The 23,645-nt window shown below is 35.1% G+C and overlaps 1 protein-coding gene across 3 annotated transcripts; it reads left to right on the forward strand.

The window, feature by feature from the left end:
• Nucleotides 1–555: 555 nt before the first annotated feature.
• Nucleotides 556–23,179, forward strand: LOC110806361 (NagB/RpiA/CoA transferase-like superfamily protein). 3 transcript variants are annotated; one of them, XM_022031181.2, is made up of 11 exons: nucleotides 563–1,019; nucleotides 5,116–5,231; nucleotides 5,409–5,480; nucleotides 5,607–5,761; nucleotides 7,120–7,407; nucleotides 8,096–8,225; nucleotides 16,392–16,499; nucleotides 16,627–16,729; nucleotides 16,817–16,942; nucleotides 19,226–19,419; nucleotides 22,921–23,179. In XM_022031181.2, the coding sequence occupies exons 3-11, from the start codon at nucleotides 5,428–5,430 to the stop codon at nucleotides 23,012–23,014; spliced, it is 1,251 nt and encodes a 416-aa protein (XP_021886873.1). In that variant the 5' UTR covers nucleotides 563–1,019; nucleotides 5,116–5,231; nucleotides 5,409–5,427; the 3' UTR covers nucleotides 23,015–23,179. The 3 variants fall into 3 exon arrangements, 2 of the variants coding, with proteins under 2 accessions (XP_021886873.1, XP_021886874.1); XR_015814065.1 differs by lacking the exons at nucleotides 5,116–5,231; nucleotides 22,921–23,179 and adding an exon at nucleotides 18,193–19,116 and having other exon boundaries at nucleotides 556–1,019; nucleotides 19,226–19,365; XM_022031182.2 differs by lacking the exon at nucleotides 5,116–5,231.
• Nucleotides 23,180–23,645: the final 466 nt, after the last annotated feature.

Genomic DNA, 23,645 nt, shown 5'->3' on the forward strand with positions numbered 1-23,645 from the left:
TACATTAATAGACCAGTAAACATGTATTTAAGGATTCGGTTTTAAATAATATAGTTAAATATTAATTTTTGATCATACCTAATTGCCAACGAGAATTTGCTTCTCTCGGACGAATTTGATATTAATAAATCAACAAATCTAGAAATTCATTTCGAACAATTAAATTTTTTCGGATGGTTTCTTTTAAAGAACGAAAGACTTTCGGCACGTGATGGATCTTGAAGTACTATTTTTATATCGGCCCCAACAAACATGTACGTAAAGTTTCAATCTTAAATGATATAATCATACATATTTTTTAGTAATTTTATTATTTAAAAACAAAATTACAAATAATTGAAATTAAAATTAGTTTTATCTTATTATTAAAAATACATAATTAAACTTTGGTTTCTCCTCACTTAAATTGATTTCCAATTCAATTTTATACGTGTAGATATACTCATAAAATAAAATAGTAAATAATATATTCAATATTAAAAATATAAATAATAGTGGTATCATAATACCTTAAATTTCTTGCCAATTTTCACTCACACTCTATATATATATATATGTGTGTGTGCGTGCGTGTGTGTATATATATATGTATGTAAGTATACAGAAAATATTGATTTTATTTTCGAGCAATTTATTTCTAGAACTCTTCGATGCGGTGATCAGAGGAAACGATCGAGGCTCGAGGATGTTTTTGTTTTGCCTGCGAAGAGAGGAAGTCTGATATCTGAAAGGAGAAAACTATCACGGGACGGAAAGAAGAATTGAGGGCAGCGAAGGGGAAAATGTTATTAATTTGAGAGTCGCGAGAAAAAAACGAGAGACAGAGTGAGAGAGAAGTGGAGCTTTGCTGAAATTTGGGCGGAAGGGGAAATTAGGGAATATAAGCAAGCTTTTAAAAGGCGTTTTCGGTCGAAATTCAGAAGAGGTAAGAAAGGTTTCTGCTAGGGATTGCTGCTGGGTTCGTGAAGGGAAAAGCTCAGTATCCACTTGCTTTCAAGGCTTTAGTTGTGTCCCTTCAGGTATCTATGTATTAATCTTACGATTGGAATTTTAGAAAAATGTAATTGGTTCCCTGATGATTATATGTTGTCAAGTCTCAGAAATAGGGAACAGCACCGAATGAGTTTCAAACGTGTCCGATGCTTGATATTTCAATTGCTTTGCTGCTTATAGTTATGGTTCTTTCGTTTATTTACTTGTTGTAATCCAATTGGATGAGTCGATGAAATAAGGATTAAGGTTATGGAGCGAGTTTTAGAAGGGCACCTGATAGAAATATAGGACTGACTTCTAAAACAAATTGGCGAGCTGGGAGTCAAGAAAGACGGAGGGTAGTTTTATTAATCAAAACACTGATTGGGAGTCAAGAAAGAGGTTATTTGTAAGATGAACTTTTGCTCTAGGCTTGTGGGGTTCACTGGATATGATGTGCTATGTTGATCTTTTATGATTGGCTTTCTGCTTGGTGTTAATTCTCGGACTGAGTTTTTTGTACCCAGTGGCGAGTAGGGTCTCTAGTAGACTTGAGTATTGGAATGGTGGGTTGATCTCTCCTAGTGGTACGGTCGTCTTTATCTCTTGCTGTTTAGCATTTCTAAGCGGTTGCTTGTCGAGGTAGAAAGTATAATAGGGAATTTCTTATGGTCTGAGAGGGAGAGTTTTCAAGAGACAAATGTTTTTAGGCTTTGAGAATTTCTTATCTAAACAACCTGCCTTTATTGGTTAAATGAATCTAGTTTTTTCCATTGGAATATTTTTCTTTGTTGCATAAGGTGGTAAAGAGTAAGTACGAATTCTGAGATGACAAGATAACTGTGAGCCGTTGGATCCCAAAGGACCCATTTCAACTTTTTTATGTTTTTTAAAAAAAATCTCAAGTCAGGCAGGGTGGGGTCAGGCTAATTTTCTTTGTGTGCTAGATTGAGTTTTGGTTTTTTTGGATAAAAGAAGAAGATTGGATTGAGTTTAGTCTTGACTTCAGTCTTTGTATCAAGGTACTCTTTTATTTCTCTGTTGTTGTTATTTGAGTGTTTTTTGTGGCACTTTTGTTTTTGGGTCTCTCATTTCAAATTTGGATTTTTTATTTGTCTTCAAAAAGTTTCCTTTTTTGGACAAAATTCCTTTTGGGATATTCTAGGTCTGTATCGAGTTTGCTTCTGTGGGGTGTGGATTTATCGCTTATTTTTGGCATTGAAAGTTTATCTCGTTGTGTTTTCGAGTTTTAATTTGTTGATAATATCATGCATAAAAGCCTGTAGATTATCTTTCAATTCACGAAAACTTCAAATTTACCATTTCTTATTGGGTAAATGTAAACGTTTCATGTTTAACCTAAATTTGCTCAGGTATGTACTCCCATGGCCACAATGATCATTTTCGATTTTCTTGTCATCGCTCTCTATCTCTGTTACGATATTTAACTGCAATCTGTTGATTGCTTTGTTAATTTATGTGCTTTTTTTGAATATATATTTTTTTTACGATGACTAGTGGAGAGGTTTAAGTACGAAAACGAGGTTATGATTTTAAATTTTTGCATTATGGTATGAACTTACTTTAGCTTGAGTTCTTCAGAGTGACGGCTCATTGCTGACTTGGTGAAAATGATTTTTTTTCCCCACGAAGACTAATGAGATTATTATAAGAAAACTAATTTTTCCTACATAAGATGGATACGCTGCAATATTTTCAAGTCTGTATTTTGCTGATTGTTGTTAACTGGGATGGATTTTATTGTCTTTATGGGCTGTAGTCAAACTGGTGATCTGGTTGAATAAGCTGTCTAGAAAACCTTGCAACAACTGTGATGGCTGCCAATAAGGAAGTACATATTTAGACTAAACCAGAGGGAGTCTCATCCATTATTATAGTTTAATAATCTTACAAAGAGACTCTGTGTGTTTCTGCATTTATGCCCTACAGCTTGAAAAAGAAGGCATATGTAAAAGCTTGGTCATGTCTTTTATCTTTACTGGGCAATTTTTTTTTCTTCCTAAAACAACATTACTGTTTCTTCATGGGCTGAGTTATTCTGCACATGCATTCATTATAACTAGTATTTGATTCATAATATTCTGTTTGTTTGATGTTTTGAATTTTGAGAGTTGAATAAGCTTTATTTTGGTTCTGTGATTAATTTATTTTAATTATATATCAAATTACATCATTAAACATATGTAAAAAAATAGTTATTTTGAAATTAATTTAATATTTAAATATGTATTAATAATTTTTAAATTAAATTAATGTATGCATATAATTAATTATATTTAAAAATTAATTTTTTGGATCACTTCAATTTGAGTTTGGTTAGATAAAAAATTTCCGATTTCAACCGACCCATGACATTGGTTTGGACTTCCATCTGAAAAATTCTTCATATTAGAATTGGTATTTCCAGAAAAAGAAAAAAAAAAAAGAAAGCCGAACCCAAACAGCGCTACAGCAGCCATTATCTCTTCCATCTACACAATTGCGTCGCTTGCCCCCTCCAACAGTTTCTTCTTCTTTCCTCAAATTGGTGCCCTCATCTGTGATCAACACTGAAATTCTAGAAAATCCCCATTCTCTTGCACCCAAGCGACTATCGGCATAGAAGAGAGAATCCTTAATCTCACCCTTTTTTGATTTCTGGAATCTCCTTAGTCGTTCAGTGTGAATCTTCCCCTCATTTCACATGTTTTGAAGTGCACGGGAGATTGGGGTTGTTACTTCTTCAGATCCAGATAGAAAGGGAACTTTAAGGGAAAATACTCAGTTGTCTTGTGTTAATTAGTTGCCAACTCGCATTTCTATGTATGTCCTCCTATTTTGCGAGCATAAGTCTTCTTAGTTCTTTCATTTCATTTTTTATTCTGTTCCTTTGTTGATCCATACATGTTTTTCGCTAATTTTTATATGCTTTGATATAATGTCCATAAACCATTGCATATTTTTGCCTCCTTAGTTGGTTTTGAGTGATAGAATGGTTGGTATTGAGGTTCCAGATCAGACTGATAACCAGTTTCTTCCCATTTTATCCCTTTATACATGCTATTTTGAATCTTGACGTATCTGGTTTTTGAGTTTTGAGAATTCTGGTCTGAATGTTCATTTAATCTCCTCTGCTTTGCATTTTCCTTTCATGTTTATTTTCTGTTCTTCCTTTTGTCTATATTACTCACTAGCTTTAAGTATTGTGACCTGCTTTATATCTATGTATATTGATAGTTGCTATGTTTGGATTTTCCTTTATCTGTTCCTTTTCTGCATATTACTTTCTGGTTCGCATGCATTTATCCGTTTCTGCTTTGATTTCAATGACTTGGTTTGATGGTTTTCTCATGAGTTGAGAGTGAAGTATGTAGAATTAGGATAATATAGGAATAAATCCCCGAATGGTTATCACTAAGGCGGCTAAAGAAACTGGGATGTAACTTGGAGAGTGGAATTTAAATACTTGGTATTTCGAATATTTCTGAATCAATTGAGAAGAAGTTGAGCGCTATTTTGAGGCCATGGGAATTGATCAGGACATATTTTTTTTCCATAAATTGGAATAGGGATGAAAACATATATGTATAGGAATAAACCCACGAATGGGTTTGTTCCTACACTGGAATAATATTGGAATAAACCCACGAATGGTTATCACTAAGGCGGCAAAAGAAATTGAGATGTAACTTAGAGAGTGGAATTTAAATACTTGGGATTTTGAATATTTCTGAATCAATTGAGAAGAGGTTGAGCTCTTTTTTGAGGCCATAGAATTGATTGTGACATATTTTTTTGGATAAATTGGAATGGGGATGCAAACAGATATGCTATTTTGGCCAAGCCTAATTTCATTTCATTTAAAATTCAAGCGAGCTTTAAATCCAGATTTTTTTTTGAAATAAGAAGGTGTATATGTGTATTAATATTGGTACAAGGGGGTACCGCCCATTTACAAATTATTTAAATCCAGAAAACTTAAAAGAAAAAACAAGCCCCAAAATAGCCCAGTCTAAGCCTCTCCCTTTTCTTTTTCCTTCGGCCCTAGCCCATACGAGCCCCTTCAAATTAGCTTCCTTAAAACATCACCATTTTGAGGAAACATTTTTTTAACTCTGCCTTCCTCTTCTATTGTTTGACCAGAGGGAAGAGAGGAAGGTTAGATCAAGTTCTGAAAATGAAAGGAAAACAGAGGATAATTCGTTAACCTCATTTAAATTGAGGCAAAAACAGTTGGAAGTATTTTCTTCTCTTCTCAGGTAAACTTTGTTGATTTCAGGTAAGTGAAAAATTTGGTTTATTTTTTTATTGTTGCAGTTCACTATGTTCTTTTCCTGTTGGTTGCTGAGGAAGCAGAAGAAGCAAAGGAATTACACTAATCTATTGATATATCAACAGTTACAATGGAGAATTAATATTTGTGAGTTGGTTTACAGGTGAAATTTGGGAATAATCATGCCAGATACACAAGCCCTTGTCAATGACTTTCTTAACAAGCTTAGGAAAAGGTTAGAGAGTTTTTCAATATGCCTATGAGGTTTGTGAAAGAAAAAAAGAAAGAATATTTGGGGGAAAATTGAATTTAATCATGAAAGCTAATACTTGTATTATCCTTTTCATTTTTTTGGTGGCAGAAAGATTGAGGGATCACATGCAACAGCAAGGCAGACTGCTGAGCTTCTACGATCTGTGATTTCACAGCAGAGAGTGCCTTACACAAATCAAGCTGGAGCCCTGATTGATGCTGTGAGGGCTGTTGGCGAGCAGCTGATTGCTGCAAATCCTGTTGGTATGTATTTTGATTGGTATCTTTTCTTTTAGATACATATTGGCCTATAGATTTGTGGGATGTGTCGGAGTGTGGAAAACATCAAAAGAGAGATGCAAATATTGTTGTTTCATCGAACATTCCTTGTGATTGTATGAACTCTTCAATCAGATGAAAAAGAATAAAATGCAGGATATGTTTCTGTGCTTGTGCTTAACTTGTTATAAATACTTTACTTTCAAATAAATATAGACTGATAAAACCAGTTCGTTCAAGATTTGTGACTCTTTTGTTGAGAATAGTGGTGGGAAAAAAGTATGGCAAGTGTTAGTGTCAAGAAATGTTAATAATTGGAAAATTAGAGAGTGAATATCACTATGATCCCCTCTATTAATCCACCTCTATTTCAGTTAAATTAGCTGAATGGTCCCCTTGTCTTAAACCTTCTGAAGCCTTAAAGAAATTCTGTTTCTTGCCATTCTTTTACTTTTTCTTTTTAGGGTTGTCAATAATAAATACCGTCCCTTACTTACATTTTTGAAGGGCCTCCATTAACCAAAACAGCAAAGGAGGTAGTGGAAATACAAGTATACATCCGGCTTCTCCACTTTAGCCCAAAATCCATTCTCATTACCATGTAATCAACAAATTTCCAGTTCACGTTGTTATATGCTTTTTCCATATCAAGTTTGCATACAAACCCATCCTTTTTATCAACCAATAAGTCGTCTACAGTTTCGTTTGCAGCGATCATAGCATCGAGGATTTGTCCCCCACCAACAAAAGCATGTTGATATTCTCCAATGACCTCACCAAACACCTTAAATAATCTTCTAGTCAACACCTTAGCAATGAGTTTGTAGATATATCCCACCAAACTAATTGATCTGTATTCTTTAAAATCATTAGTTCGCCTTGTTTTAGGAATTAGTGTAAGGAAAGTTGTGTTCAATGATTTCACAAATTTCCCCAAGGAATGAAGATCCTTAAATATTCCCATAATATCTTCTTGTAAACTTCTACTTTGGATTTACCTCTGCTTGGTCAAGAATATTAAACTTCCACTTTTCATTAGCAAAAGCTGAGGTAGAAACTTGACCAAGCAGACAGTATGCATTCTAAGTTTAATATTCCTTAGCTCCAACATGCTCACTTATGTGAAAACTTTCTATTTAAACCTTAGATGCTAGATACATGATTATCACACATCTTGAACGACTATTTGCCACTATCATGAAGTAATGTCTTTTGACAATTTGGTTTTCTTTTATCTCTTACTTACTTCCCTTGTGTTTGGATATCTAATTTATACTTTTCTTTGACGGTTTTTGGGTGCTTATCTACTTTTTTCTGATAAGACTATATGCACCTGATTGCAGAGCTTTCTGTGGGTAATATTGTGAGGCGCGTTCTGAACATTATAAGAGAGGAGGATCTTTCTTTGACAACAGCTGCCATGGCAGGGCTGAACTTGTCTGCAGCAAGTGATGAAGAAGATGATAATGAGCGACGCGACCACCCAATACTGTCAGCTGCAGCTCTTGCAGCTGCTTCTAGGAGCACTTTGCGTCCCCCTTCTTTACAAACACTGCTTGAGGATGCACCTGGATCCGCAGCTGTTCCTCATACTTCGTCATCTGGTGGTGATTCTGAAGGAAAAAGCAAATGTAAGCCTCTCTCTCTCTTCACTCCCCATGTCCCCAATCTTTACCCATGCATAGTGATTCCCTTTTAAGGATTAGTTTTTTTTTAAAAAAAAATTAAATAAAAGGAAGTATTATTAGTAAGAGAAATAGAATACATAAGGGGAGGATAAAGAAGATAAGGAAATAAAACTGGACAAACTTCAATACAAGATTGTTGCCATTCCTTTGCAAAATAGCTAAAGAAACACCATGGAGGAGAAGCCTTAGTGCAATCTAGTGTCAAATAAATCAATTTACTGAAGAACTTTAGATAACTTATCATGCTTGAAATTTCCACCCTTGGACAAGCTTTGATAATCGTCTCTCAGGATACCACTTAAGGGTAAAAAGGAAAATTCACAAAAAAGGCGAAATAGCCTTTTTGTTTACAAAATTATCCTGCAGCCGCCACTGTAGCATGAAATGGCCGCGCGATTCAGGCCACAGAGACCATTTGATTTTATTGCGTTAAAGTGTGTAAGAGGCTCAATCCTTTTATTCTTTTTATTGTGTTTGATTTTTTTATTCTTTTGATTTTTTCTTTTTCGTCTTACCAATAATGGTGTCCAAAGTCTCTTGTCCTTGATTTTTTTATTCTTTGTTTGTATTGCTGAGGATGTTCGTGGCAATGCTAAGAGGTGGTGATGGTTTTGGTTTTATTTTCTTTTAGCTGCTGACAGAAGTTCGAGAAGTCGGAAGCTAAAGCATGACGTCATTGAAGCAGTTAATGAACTTATTCAGGAGATTGCTACTTGCCATGAGCAGATTGCCGAACAAGCAATAGAACATATACATCAGAAGTATGTCCTCTACTGTCCGAATTTGCTATCAAATTTTTTATTCTAGTTCCTCCATCCTGCAATTTCTGCTTTGTGCTTTATCACCTGCCTGGAACTACACTGGTTACTTGCCCATGCCTTTTGAAGTATCTATTAGACGTGTAGTTGTCGAGTGTGTGATTAAATTTTCGCTCACAGGCATTTTTTTGGTTCTGCAGCATCTATGAGGCGCACTTAGTTCTCTTTTACTTTTGAGAGGTGTGTTTCATGTAACTGAACAGGGTAGATATTCCGGACCAGAATTGGCTCATTTACAAGATTCTGGACTTTTTTGGCTGAGTATTTTTTGGGGGAATTGGGGGTGGGGGGGTTGTTATGGGAAGGAAATATGATGTTAGGTTGTTGTCCCTTTTATCCATAGGAAGAGGAAAAAGAAAGGATTTAGAGAAAAGAAATAGGATTAGGTCAAAAGTAAGAGAGAAACAGAACAAACTAGGAGGAAAAAGGATTGAATATAATAGAAGGTCGATAGGAAAACTGTCAAGTAAATTAGGTACCACTTAGTACATGAAAGGGTCTTGTATTTTTCATTTCTGAAATACATGTGTTTACTTATTTGTTTCTTCATGAAACTATTATGAGCTGCATAATAGAAGGTTCTTTTGGGTGCATGAAAATGTTTTCTGGTTTTCATTATATACGTATATATTTGTTTATTAATGATGGTGTATGCTAATGTGTAAATGATTATGTATTTGGGACCATGACAAAACTTGTTGGTGCCAGAAAGTTGAACAATTGTACGCTGCTGGCTTCCTCCAACTACTGGAAATTCCGGGATAGATATTGTCTGATATTTTTTAGATTTTGTGGAATATCTTCGTCCTAAGGGAAAATGATACTTTTGGTGGTTGTGGGTCATTTTTCTAAAAATATGCAACTTCCTACCACTAGATGGGCCACATGAGTCAATAGTGACAGGAATGTCGCCTTCATCTGTACCTTCTGGAAAGAACTCTTCTATCTTTTCAAAAGTTCATGTTGCTGGTGTACTCCCCTTTTCATCCTTCACTTTGTTGATGTTGGGGGGTGGATCTCGTTTTCTATTTTGCAAGGATTCTTGGTTTTGGGATTCTTCCTTCGCTATTTTATTCCCACGCTTTTGTTGATAATCTTCATTTTGTTATATAATTTCATATCTTATTTTATGATATGCAAGATTCTCAATTTTTTTGAAACATTCATTTTTATTGCGACCTAAATGATAAAGAGACCTCGGCTTTATTGGCATTAGTTACAATGCTTTGAGCTTTTCCTCTTGCCTTGAGCTAATAAATCCCAATGGAACTTAGACTCTTCTTGTTTCTTTACTTGCAAGTAATTTCTTAGTTTCTAGAGCCACGGGCCCTTATCATCATGAGAAAACTTGGGTCTAAAGTTTATTATGAACATAGGTCTTGACTATAGATGATTGTTTTCCAATTAAGACTAAGCCTCTTGCTTTTGGTTAGCAATGCCTTTGTAGGTTCTCAAGTTCCTGAGGTGTTACCATTTCCACCAACTCTGTTTGAGTTGATGGTCTTTTAGATGTAATACTATTATATCCTCCAATGGAGTTCTTGATTGATTCTTCTTGTGTTGGAAGAGTTGTCTAGAAGACACTTCATGACTAATTGAAGAAGGGCTTTCTTTTTACCAAACTTTTGTGATAATTATCTTCAGGCATCCCTTCTAGAGTCTAGTTCTTCTAAGGAAGGAGTGATGCAGGTCATCTAGCATTACTTTTCTATTATATTACTGTGAGAAAATATGAGAAGAAAAGAAAGATCTCTATTTTTGAATTGATAATACATGGTATTTATTAATAGGTTACATGAGAAAAAAATAAGAAACTAATTCATTTTTAAATAGGACACTAACTCAACAGGAAACTTACTCATTCCTAAATAGGACACTAACTCATTAAGAAACCTAACCTCTTAATCCCTCAATTTACAAGATTTCCAATTAATTCTCCTAATCTCTTGCCAGCATATCTATATCTTGACATTCCCCCTCGAGCTAAGGGATGGATGTCTTCTATTCCCAGCTTGAATACAAGATCATGAAAATTTGAACTGTTAAGCCCCTTTGTAAGAACATCAGCTACTTGACGTTCTAATTGAACATAAGACATACACACTAACTCTTCCTCCAATTTTTTTTTAATGAAATGTCTACCAATTTCGATATGTTTTGTCCTATCATGTTGTATAGGATTATAAGAAATATTAATAGCTAACTTGTTGTCACAATAGAGCTTCATAGGTCTTTCCTATTTGACTCTTAAATCATCTAGAATAATCTTCAACTAGAGTAGCTCACATAATCCATGAGCAATAGTTCTGAACTCTAATTCTGCAGATGATCTTGCGACGACATTCTGTTTCTTACTCATCCACGTTACCAGATTACCTCCAAGAAAAGTACAATACCGTGTAGTTAATCTTCTATCCACTAGAGAACCTGCATAGTCAACATCGGTGTAAGCTTCTAGAGCAAGAGTGTTGTTCTTCTTGAACGAAATTCCTTTTCTTGGATTGCCTTTCAAGTAATGCAGTACCCTGTAAGCAACTTGAAGATAAGGTTCTCTTGGATCGTGCATGAATTGACTAATCACGCTCACTGAGTATGCTATGTCAGGCCGAGTGTGGGCAAGGTATATGAGGTTTTCGACCAACCTTTGGTACATTATTTTATCAATAGTTGGTTCTTTTTTAGCTTCTCCCAACTTATGGTTTGAATCCATGGGTGTAGAGACTGGTTTACACCCAATTTTTCATGTTTCTGTTAATAGATCAATCATGTACTTTTGCTGAGATATGAAGATGCCCTGTGCACTTCAATACCGAGCAAATACTTCAGTTTTCCCAGTTTCTTTATTTCAAATTCTTTTGCTAGTCTCAGCTTCAGTTCTTGCTTTTCTCTTTCATCATTTCCAGTCACTAGGATGTCGTCCACATAGACTAGAAGTGCAGTTACTCCCCCTACAGTCGAATGTTTAATGAAGAGAGTGTGGTTACCTTGGCTTTGTTTATATCCCGACTCCTTCATAACTTTTGCAAATCTCTCAAATCATGCTCTAGGAGTTTGTTTTAACTCATAAAGAATCTTTTTCAACTTTTATACCTTGTTACCTGTGTCCCCCTCAAATTCCGGTGGGATATTCATATATATCTTTTCATCTAAATCGCCATGGAGAAATGCATTCGTAACATCATATTGTAGGAGTTGCCACTTGAAGTGGGCAGTCAATGACAATAGAATCCTCAATGTATTCATTTTTGCAACTGGAGCAAAAGTCTCCTGATAATCTATCTTATAAGTTTGAGTATGCCCTTTGACCACCAGTCTTGCTTTATATCTCTCAAGGGATCCATCAGCCTTGTATTTCAGTGTGAAAATTCATTTACAGTCAATAATGTTTTTCTCTTTTGGTTTATTAACAATCTTCCATGTTTTATTCTTTTCTAATGCAATCGTCTCTTTTCTCATAAGATCCCTCCATTCTCTTTTCGACAATGCCTCAGAAACAGTGTTAGGGTTAGTAATGGTGTTTAAACTTACAATGAATTTTTTGTGGGATGGTAATAAGTGTTTAAGAGAGACATAGTGAGATAGTAAGCGGCTGTTTGATGCATTCTCCGGTACCTTTTCTCACAGCAATGGGAAGGTCTAGATCGTCTTTTGGATTATCAGGTATTTCAACAGATTGTGTGTGTAAAGGTGGGTCAGATCTTATCGTGATCTCATTTCCAGAGTCTGGGTTAGATTCTTAGACTTCTATCAGTTTTGGAACGACCTTTCTCCTTAAATACCTGAGTGAATCTTGGTAACTTTTGACTTACACTGGTAGGGACAAGAGGTGACACGAGTTCAGCAGCAGAATTGGGTGACTCAGATGTTATTAGGTAAGAGTTTTTGGATTCAACAGCATGGACTGGAATCTGAGGAAGGTCAAGGATTTTAATTGTTTCAAATGACTTACAAGTACTATCTTCCATAATTGAAATCTCCCCCTGAAGAGAGGATTTGAAGAAAAAATGTTTATTTTTTGGGAAGGTGACATCTGCAGAGATGTAAAATTTTTTGGATGAAGAGTTGTAACACTTGTATATCTTTTGAATGGTTGAGTAACAAAAAAAAACACATTTTATGGCTCGAGGATCTAGCTTGCCTCTTTGTTGGTTTTGGATATGAACTAAGGCAGTGCACCCAAATACTCTGGGTGTTAGGCCATTTGAGATTCTGAAGTGAGGGTAAAAACTATTAAGGATCTTTATGGGGCTTTTGTTGTGTAACACACGTGAGGGAAGTCTATTTATCAGGGGTGTAGCAGTAAGAACAACCTTTCCCCAATAGGACTTAGGAACATTCCCTTGAAAGAATAAGCCTCGGATGGTGTTAAGTGCGTGCTCATTTTTCTTTTCAGCTACCCCATTTTGCTGAGGTGTGTTAACACGTTATTGAAAATAGGGTGACAAAATCTGGTTGAAGTAGTCTCTAGCATTGTCTGCTTTAAAGCTTTTTATTTTAACCCCAAATTTGTTTTGAACCGTTGAGTGGAAGTTGGGTATAACAATGTTAACATCAGATTTTTGTTTAAGAAGAAAGAGACAAGTAATTCGAGTGCAATCATCAATTAAGGATATAAACCAACGAGCGACAGAAACATTTGGTATTGTAGAAGGACCCTATATGTTACTATGAATTAAATAAAAATGATGAGAGATTTTTTTATTGTTGATAGGAAAAGATACACGGGCATGTTTTGCTAATTCACAAGTTCACAATGAAATTCAGACATATTTAATCCATAGAACAAATGAGGAAACATGACTTTTAAAACCCTAAAGATGGATAACCAAGGCGTAGGTGATACAACTAAATGACATCTTTATTTGTGGACTTGAAGAAAACTAAAGACAAATTGCTTCTACCATTTTTTGATGATTCAAGGTAGTAAAGACCGTTTCTTTTTTTAGCAAGTCCAATCCTCCTTCCTGAGTGCTAATCCTGAAAAACACAATAAGAAGGGAAAAAAGTGACATAACATTAAAGATCATGGGTTAGTTTTTAAATGGAAACCAGGTTGGTTGATAGTTTCGATGCATGGAGGACATTTTTAAGGATAAGGATAGGTGTGATATGTATATCTCTAAACCCTGCAATAGTAGCTAAAGAGCCATTAACCACTAAAATTTTTTTGTTGCTTGGGTATGGAGTACAAGTGTGAAAAAGTTGAGGTATGAAGGTCATATAATTTGTGGCACCAAAATCTATTATCCAAAAATTAACATATAATGTTTTCGAGGTGTTCATGCAAAAATAGAATGAAGGTTTACTTATAAGAACCAAAGAACAAGTTCTAGAAGGCTTCACAAGAGACCCCAGCAGGTTTCTCAGTTTCTCAATTTTTTCATTGTTGAATTCCCCTGTTGCTGAATTTTCCTTAGTTTTGGGTTGCTCTTACCATATGTGCTTGATGTCTTTGTTGCCCCCCACGATTCCCCCATTCTCGGCTTGGTGACTTACCATTAAGTTTCCGACACTTCTCTTTTGTGTGCCTCAGTTTCTTGCAATAGGTGCACCAAAGATTGTCCTTGTTCTCCTTCCACTGGTTTTCTTTACCAGAGTGTTGAGTTAGATTATCATTTCATTTCTCCTGATGATCTGTTTTTGTTATTAGGGCTGACTCGTTCACGGTTTGTTGTGTTTGAAGCATAATACTCCTTTGGCTTTCTTCTGCTCGAATAAATGATATTGTCTCTTCTAGAGGAGGGGTGTCCTCCTTGCCAATGATTTTGATCCTAACCTGATCGAATTTAGAATTCAATCCAGCCAAAAAATCATAAATTTGGTATTTTTCAATGAAGTTCTTCAAGATGACAACATTCTTGGGGTGTTTCATCTTAAAAACTTGGTAATGATCAAGTTCTTGCCACAGGTTTTACAGCAGGTTTGCATATTTTGTGATAGATTTGTCTGCTTGCTTAGTGGCCATAGTTCTTACTTTGATCTCGTACACTTAAGCAGCATCATGGACTTTCGAATATGTGCGACGAATGAAATCCCAAATTTCCTTTGCTGTAGCAAAAAACATACACGTATCACTGATTATGGGATTCATATAATCCCATAGCCAAGACATTATCATGGAATCCTCCTCATCCCAGGCTTCAAATGGTGGGTCATCTTGTACTGGTCCCGTTCTAAGAACGTGATTAAGTCTCCCTTTGCTCTTGAGGTACGTGCGGAAAAATTGAGATCATTTGAGGTAGTTCTTCCCATTGAGCCTATATGAGGCCTAAATATTCTGCAATTCTCCAATTTTCTTAATAGAGTTGGACTCTTCGGGTGGATTTGAATTGCTGGAGGCAGTGGTGTAGGTGGTTTGGGAGGTTGACATGATGAAGGAAGGAAATCAACAGCAATTAAGACTGCTCAACTGGGAATTAAAGAAGAAGGAGAAATAAAAAACAAGATTAGCAATGACTGAAACGAAGATCGTTCAGCAATTAAGCTGAAGAGAATAGAGGCAGAATTCCTAGAAAAGAGTTTAGAGCTCTGATACCATATGAAGAAATATGAGAAGAAAAAAAAGATCTCTATTTCTGAATTGATAATACATGGTATTATATAGGAAGTTACAAGAGAAAAAAATAGGAAACTAACTCATTTCTAAATAGAACACTAACTCAACAGGAAACTTACTCATTCCTAAATAGGAGACTAATTCATTAGGAAACCTAACCTCTTAATCCCTAAATTTACAGGATTTCTAATTAATTCATCTAATCTCTTGCCAGCATTTCTATATCTTGACAATTACTTGTAGGTTGGATATTAAATTTGAATGGGTTTATTTTTTCTTATTTGGTTACAATTCCTATTTATGTTTTACTATTTAACTAAGGTGGTGAAATTCTCTCGTAAATGATAAAAATTGACATCATAAGAAATTATGTGAAACTGTTAGTACATGGGAAGTTTCATCTATTTATCCTCTTCTATTGTTTCAAGTATGCGTAGACGACCCTTCACGAGTAATTAAAGAGGAGCTTTCTTTTTATGGATCTAAACTTGTTTGTCGATTATCTTCATGCATCCCTTCTAGAGTCTAGTTCTTTTGAGGAAGGAATAATGCAGGTCATCTAGCATAATTTTTCAATAATATTATTTATAGGGTGGCTGGTATATATTAATGGGTTTATTTTGTCTTCTTTGGTTATGATTCCCATTTATTTTTTATTATTCTAGAGATAATAGGATCTTGTGAAACTTTATGGCTATGTTTGGAATAAGTTCAGATTTTTATGGAATTCATTTGCAAATTCATGCTTAGTTCAATTAAGATGATGAAAATTCTCTCATAAACAATAAATATTGACCACTTGTAAGGAATTATATGGAACTGTTAATGCATGCCAAGTTTCATCTATTTATCATCATCTTTCATTGTTTAAAGTGTGTACAGAAGTCCCTAGAAAGTTATATCTGGCCTTTATGCTTCATGTTTTCTTGCTTTTGGAACTTTGAGGATGGGTGATGCCCTCGTTTTCTTATTTTCGGAGGATTCGTGGGTTGATAATATCACACTTACCTCTTGATTTCATCACCTCTATAACTTTTCCCGGAATCATAATTCTCCTATTTCCTCTTTTCTAAATCACTCTACGATTTGCATTATTGGAATATGTCCTTCTTTTGGCACTTCAATGATCGAGAAGCTAATAATGTGATTATTCTAATTCAGCTTCTTAATTCTGTTGTGTTTTCTAACAATCCAAATTGTATGTTATGTTTAGTTCAATTCTAATTCATGGAATGAGAATGAGAATACAATAACAGCCTAAGTCTAAGTCAGTTCCACATCCAATGTAAAAAAGATGTTCTGTGATTTCTTTCTTGGTATATGCAGAAACAAAATCTAAGATTATACAATTGAAAAATAGGAGGAATCTTGATTTAATTATGCATCAAATGTGTAAATTAATTAATTAATTAATTCCATTTCTGATTCTTTCTTTGAATGTTGATTTAATTCTAATTCTTGGCATGTGACTTCTTTCTTGATTCCTTCAATGCTTCCTGCTATACATTTATTCTTTTCTAGACTAATTAATTATAGATCATTTCTGTTGCCAGTGAGGTAATTTTAACTCTAGGCAGTTCAAGAACAGTATTGGAGTTTCTTTATGCTGCAAAGGAGAAAAAGAGATCATTTCGGGTGTTCATTGCAGAGGGTGCTCCAAGGTATGTATCAGTAGTTTCTACATTCGAAGGTGAAGGAATTCGTATTTAATTTAGCAACTTTTATTTCTTTATGGGCAACACATTTTACATTTTTTTCCATTTTGGTAATTTCATTTCAAATAATTAGGTATCAGGGGCATCTTCTAGCCAAAGAATTGGTTGCAAGAGGTTTGCAAACCACATTGATTACTGACTCTGCAGTTTTTGCTATGATTTCTCGAGTGAACATGGTATATTATCAGTCTTAGCTTTCTCTATATTTGGTATTGTTGGATTTCTTGGTTTGCCACCTCTTTAGTGAAAATTTTATTTTGAAGGTTATAGTTGGAGCTCATGCTGTCATGGCTAATGGTGGGGTTATAGCACCTGTTGGGTTGAATATGGTTGCACTTGCAGCTCAAAAACATGCTGTCCCTTTTGTTGTGCTTGCTGGCAGTCACAAGGTAATCTGGTCCACTGTACTTGCCCAAAACTTTTACTGGAAGTATACAAGTTGATTTCTTTATTTTTTATTTACATGTTCTTGATTTTTTGTGCTCTGGAGGGATAATGATAATTATGTCGTGTTGAAGTGTATGTGGGATAGAGAGTCTGTTTGCATTTGCTTAATTTTATAGTTCTTTATATATATATATGTATGTTTATGTATATATGTATGTGCAGATAACGGGAAATGTAGTTTGTAAACTGAAATGGAATGAAGTAGAATCTGTTATCTGTGGATATTATTTCTACAGTTTTCTGGCTGCTGCTTAATTACCATTATACCCTTTTCAAGCGTTTGCTGAAGATCATAGAAGAACAGTAAACTAATAATTTGATGAGCTTTAAGCTGGAAAAGTATTTACTTTTTATTTTCCATGACATAACATATTATAAATCTACAAATTAGGGTTTTTAAAGTTAAAATTTTGGTAAATGAAAAAAGATAATATACTTGCCCAAGAGTGGCATTTTCCGTAAAATCTTATTACTCTTGTAATCCTATTTGGCCAAAAGTAGAAGGATCATGGGGGATTTTTCATGTAAACTGATTTGGAAGATCTAAACATCTCCTAGAGTAGCGTTTTTGCATGAGAAGCAGCAACAAGTTGTATTCTTACCATAGACAACTCGATCAAGATGGGGAAGGTCATTGTGAATGGGTACTACTTGTGTAACAGATCTGCAGAGTCAGTCAACCGGCTCCTTTAATGTCCTGTTTCCTACCTAGATGGAGTAGCAGCATAGCGACATGTCTATTCTTTTGTAAGGTTAGGGGAAAAGACTATACAACATTTTTTTGCTGGATGGTGAACATTCACCTTAGAAAAAACTTCATGTCCAGTTTGATCATCAATGGAATAAATTATAATTTGGAGAATGGGCCAAACTTGGCTGTCAAAGAATTTTTAGAGTAAGGTTTATACTGAGCTAGGGGATTTTATGTCAAGCTATTTTGATGTATTATAATTTGAATAAAGCCCTAGACCCAAATAGCTTTACTATGGCTTTCCTCAAAAAATTTGGCAGGTTGTTTGCATAGATATCTAAAGCCTTTTCGAGAAATACCATGGAACCACCAAGTCTGTAACTTCTTCAGTCAACTTTTTTGGTTATGATTCGAGAGGATCAAGAATTTCAGGTCAACCAGCTTGGTAGAAGTGCCATAAAATGTTTGCCAAATTCCTCACCATCAAGGGTTATTTGTCAGGTGATAGGGGAAGGTCAACATGCCTTTGTGAGCGGTCATCAGATTTTTGTGCTGCTTTCATCATAAAGAAGGTGGTGGATTGTGTTACAATTAGAGAGCAGGGCCCTTCTGTTGGAGCTGGATGTTCAGAAAACTTATGACCACGAGTCTGGTCCTTCATGTACTTGTTAAGGCAAATGGGATTTGGTTGAAATGGCACAAGTATCCTTCAATTCATCTTCTCTTGTTCTTTGACAATCTTCGTTAATGGAGCTTTAACGAGTATTTCTCATCCTATAGGGGCTTATGGCAAGGAGTTTCTTGTCACCCTTGCTTTTTGTCCTGATTATGGAGACTTTTAACAAGATGCTTCTAAAGGAAAAAGGTAAATGATCTGAATCAATGATCGTTTGTGGAAGGTGGTGAGAGGTGTAAAGACTGACTAGTGTGTTGGTTGCTAATGAGTCCATTGTTCTAGAGGCCAGACACGGTCTAATCACTAAATGTGAGATGCACTTATTTTTGTTTTTAAGCTGTCTCTAGCGCCAAGATTAACCTGGAAAAGTTAAGAGTTGGTACCATTTAGAGAAGGCATTCATGTGACAAACTGTGTTTCAGTTCTTGTGTGTAAAACCTGTAAGTTGCCTTCGAAATATTTGGGTTTACCTTTGGGAACCTGATTTAAGTATTTAAGAATTTGAAACCAATGGATTTCTAAGATGGAGAGGAGGTTAGCTAGTCAGAAGAGGATGCACCCAATGAGGAAGATTAACTTTAAGTACCTAGATATCTCAAAGATTGAAAGGTTCTACTATCTTGGAGGAATCTCTCAACCATCCCCTTCGTCAATGTTGGACGCTAGAAGGTTGCAGAATTCAGGAGAAGGTTTTTACTCTATTTTCTCCTTATTTTGTGACATGCACTAATAACAGGTCACGTAATGAGGTACAGTGATTTGTTTAGTAGTTGATAAATACTTTTTTGCTTGTGATTTTTATGTTCCAATTCATACTTCCTATTTTTGTTGACTTCTACTTGTTCTTCTTCATAACAGTTATGTCCTCTTTATCCGCACAATCCTGAAGTGTTATTGAATGAGTTGAGATCTCCATCAGAACTGTTGGACTTCGGAGAATTCTCTGACTGCATGGACTTTGGAAGTGGCACTGGCTCCCCTACTCTTCATGTTGTTAATCCAACATTTGATTATGTTCCACCGAAGCTTGTTAGTCTGTTTATCACTGACACGTAAGTTCAAATGCCTTTTGACTGCATCCTACATGAGATTCAGAAGGGTTAAACGAATAAAGTGAAATGTTGTTCTTGTTATTATATTGAAGAAATAGCTTATGCATTTATAGATATGCCTAACAAATAGTGAAAGAAAACTGAAAATGGAATCTAAATTAAGAGACATTTTTACTATAGTTATAGCTTACTATTCTCAAATAGGCTATATAATAAATATTTCCTTATTTAAAAAAAAAAATAAATATTCTTATTCTTTAATGCTTTATCTCTCAAGATGAACTTGGCACAAGATTAAGCTTGTTTTAAACAAGGTAGTCAAGAACTTAAAGCTAAATTAAGCAACTGGTAGCTTGATGAACTCCTTAGACTTCCTTGCAAATATAGTAATTAAAGACAACTTAAAACTAAATTAAAAAACTGGTAGCTTGATGAACTCCTCAAGCTTCCTCCTGACAAGGGTGATGACTTTCTTAAACCACAAATTGCAAACAAGCTCAACCAAATATCAATTTGGTACTTGTGACAAGCAATAGATTCCAAATGAGCTCAACCATCAAGAAGTACCATGTACAATTAACAATAGGCCGCCTGCAGAGTGCTGGAGGTCATCAAGGAAAGGATTCATATTTAGAAAAAATGACAAGTTGCTCTTGTAATCTTATTATGAATGCAGACTACGTAAGGTCAGTTGATGGGCAGAAGATCTACCAAGGGTTATTGTCTCTCTTTTGGGGGCAACTTGGTTATATGGAAAAATAAGAAGTACAACATAGTTGTAAGGTCAAGTGCAGAATCAAAATTTCGAGTAATGGCTCAAGGGGTATGTAAATTACTATGAATTTTAGTAAACCCAAAAATCAAGTAGGACAACCCGAAGCGCCTATGTTGACAATAAATTGGCCATAAGCACTGTCCATAATCCGCTGCAACATGACCAAACCAAAAATATTTGAGTTGATAAACATTTTATCAAAGAAAAGGTAGACAGTGGCTTAATATGTACCCCATACATACTGACTAGCTCACCTTTGCAGATTTGTTGACTAAAAGGCCCGAGTAGTCCACATTCCAACTATCATTAGAAAGTTAGGAAGGAACAATATTTATTTCACAACTTGAGGGGGAGTGTTATACGAAGTGTGTAACCTTTTGGATAAGGAGACTTTGCACATGCTGACCTTATTGGATTTATTGGCACCTATCACTATGACCCCACAGGCTAATCAAAGATTGTGGACCTTGGAGTAATCAGGTCCTTTCACTTGTAAATCCCTCTTTCAACATGAAGTTTTTTCCTTGGACTGCTGTTCACGAATGATTTGCTCCAGACTTGTCCTTATCGGCCTGTTTTTCGTGTTGTTTGTGTTATGTGCTTTAGAGGAAGGGAAATACACGCTCATTTGTCTCTTCACTGTGACACTGCTTGGAAATTATGGACTTTGATCTGTAAGGTTGTTATCTGGGTGTCACCCCAATAGTGGAAACATTCCTTAGTGTTTCTATCAATGAGAAAGGGGTGAGGGAAGAAGCCAAACCATTGTAGCAAGGCGTCCTCTTTGCAGGCCTATGGTGTATATGGCTTGCTCGCAATTCTACAATTTTTTACAACAGAGTTCCTACACTGAATTTTGGGAGAGGGTTAACTTTTTGCCTTCATTATGGGCCAAAGTGCATAGTCACTTCCACGACATTAGCATTTCAGTTCTCCACCGAAGATGGAATATATTTATTAAGAGCACGTAGCCTTTGTATTATGTTCGTTACTTTCTCTCTTTTCCTATCTTTGTTTGGAGTTGTTTCCTTCTCTGTGTCTTGAGGAGGATGTCTTATTCTCCTTTGATGTAATTTCTTCCTCTTTTTCTTGATAAAGTCTTCGTTTATCTGCAAAAAAAATCTTTTTTACCAACTGAAGAATATGAGTAGAGCAAACGAATGAAAGGACGAGAACTTGATTATTTATATTTCTTTTCTTGAGCAGAATGAAATGGGAAAAGAAAGAACTGATTTTTTTTTTAAGAGAGAAAAATTGGGCAGAAACAAACATGAAGAGAATTGGATTTCTTTCTTGTAAGAAGGGAATTTGAGTAACATTTAAAAAAAGAAAAAAAAAATCCTTTTTTGCTTCATAGGAGATCTCTAGGAATGGCTAGAAAATGGAGTAAGAAATAAAACAGTAGGATTAGTAGGTTCCATAACCTATTCCTTTGGTTCCATGCTGAAAGAATAACGTGAAATAGAGTTCTTGTTATTGTAATGAAGAAATAGTACATGTATTCATAGAGATACATAGGAATAAGAAGAAAACTAAGACCAGAAACTAATTAAATAGGAGCACATGTAGACCAGTTAATCTAATGTTTAACCTTTATTAAAAAATTGTTGAAATTATATGTAATTATCAAATGTATACCAGTTATATCTAATGTTTAAATAATTCTTTTGACTTTTATCTATGCCTTTAAAATTTTGTAATTATTTGAATACACTAACAATATAATACTTCGAATTTTGTTCTAAATTAAATGTTATACTGGTATGATATTGAGGATGCACTCTCCAATATTAGGTTGCTATGTTCAAATTTTTATCATCAAAAAATTATTACGACTTTTACTAGGGCATTAACTACATAGGAAAAGACTAAGAAAAAGCTTACCATTCTCAAATAGACGATATAAGGAACATTTCTATTCTCTAATGAAAGGCGTAAGTGAATAAAATTTTAACAGCTGTAAATGATTGGACTTGACTATGTTTCCCATCCTAAGTGCCAGTGCATAAAGTCGTAAATCACAAAACGTAAGAGTCTATTTTTACATAGGACATTAACTACATAGGAAAAGACCACGTAAAAAGCTTACTATTTTCAAAATAGTCTATATAAGAATATTCCTATTCTCTAACAGAAGGCATAAGCTAATTGTACTTTTAACAGCTGTTACATGATTGGTATCTTAGGACTCGGTTATGTTTCCTATCCTGATAAAGTCATAAATCATAAAACCTAATTTTCTCCTCACCATGTGAGTCCTAGTGTGTTCCGTGGATGTAATGTTCAGTTGTGAATATATCATTCAGAGATTATTGCTCACAATTTGCACAAACACCTCTTCCCTCCTTCCCTTCTTCCTGTGGTTCCTGACAGTCATTGTGGATATAATCAGGTGACACGGTATGATATTTTGGTCCAGGGCCTTTTTTTTCTATCATGCGGGGTTTTGAGTTGTCTCTTTAATCCATATCTAAGGGGAAAACCCTGACAGTAAGGTTTAAGTTTTTCATAGTGAATTTGCAGTTATCTCTGTAGATGTACATCTCTGAGCCAAGTTAAACTTTCTTTGTTTCTATTTCGACTTTAAACTGTGTTGCGTAAGTAATTTCTTTGATGTATTCTCTGTTTAATTTCAAATTTTCTATATTCCCGATATTAATTCTTTTACTTGTCCATTTTCTGGAAATGTATTGCTAATCTTTTTTTCACCCTCTAAAATTTTACAGAGGAGGGCATAATCCGTCGTACATGTATCGGCTTATTGCAGATTATTACTCTGCCGATGATTTGGTGTTGCAGCGAAAGCCTACAGGGAATTGAGTTTAGAGGTAGAGCATTCAGTTGTACTTCACACTAAGTGAGACCTTTTCTCTGTTCTTATTAACCAGACGACAAATATGTGAAGTTTTGCTTATTTGACATTGATATATTAAAAAGCTAAAGCAAATGGTTTGATTTGGCATCCACGAAAATGGGATGCTCGCATCTTGGTTTGGAACTGGGTTATTCATAATTGATTTCGGAATCCAAATAATTATGAAGCTTTTAATGCATAACTTGCAAGTTATGTGAATCACTGTGCTTAGCATTTGGATCTTTGTGGAAGAATCTGAGCCGTGCAAACATGAAGCTGTTCCAACCATTTGAATACTGGAGAAATATTGGAAACTACAGTTGAGGAATATGGAATGAGGTTTAAGCTAGTATAAGAGAATCAGGAGATACTGTTTTTATGATTTGGGAGGTATATGGAGATGACAAAGAAGAGAATTTTGGACATTGCAACAGGTTGAGATAACTTTGTAATCTGTAGCATTAGAATTCCAACATATGGTTCGACAAGCAATTATTTGTGCATTGCATCAATGTGACAATTTTGGTCGCGGTCTGTACTTGGGAATTATTACAGTGTTATGTTACATTCAGATCATAAGCTCTGAAACCTTCTTGA

This window comes from Carica papaya, chromosome 8, assembly GCF_054855325.1.
Source record: "Carica papaya isolate Zhongbai chromosome 8, ASM5485532v1, whole genome shotgun sequence".
In the NCBI taxonomy this organism is placed as follows: Eukaryota; Viridiplantae; Streptophyta; class Magnoliopsida; order Brassicales; family Caricaceae; genus Carica; species Carica papaya.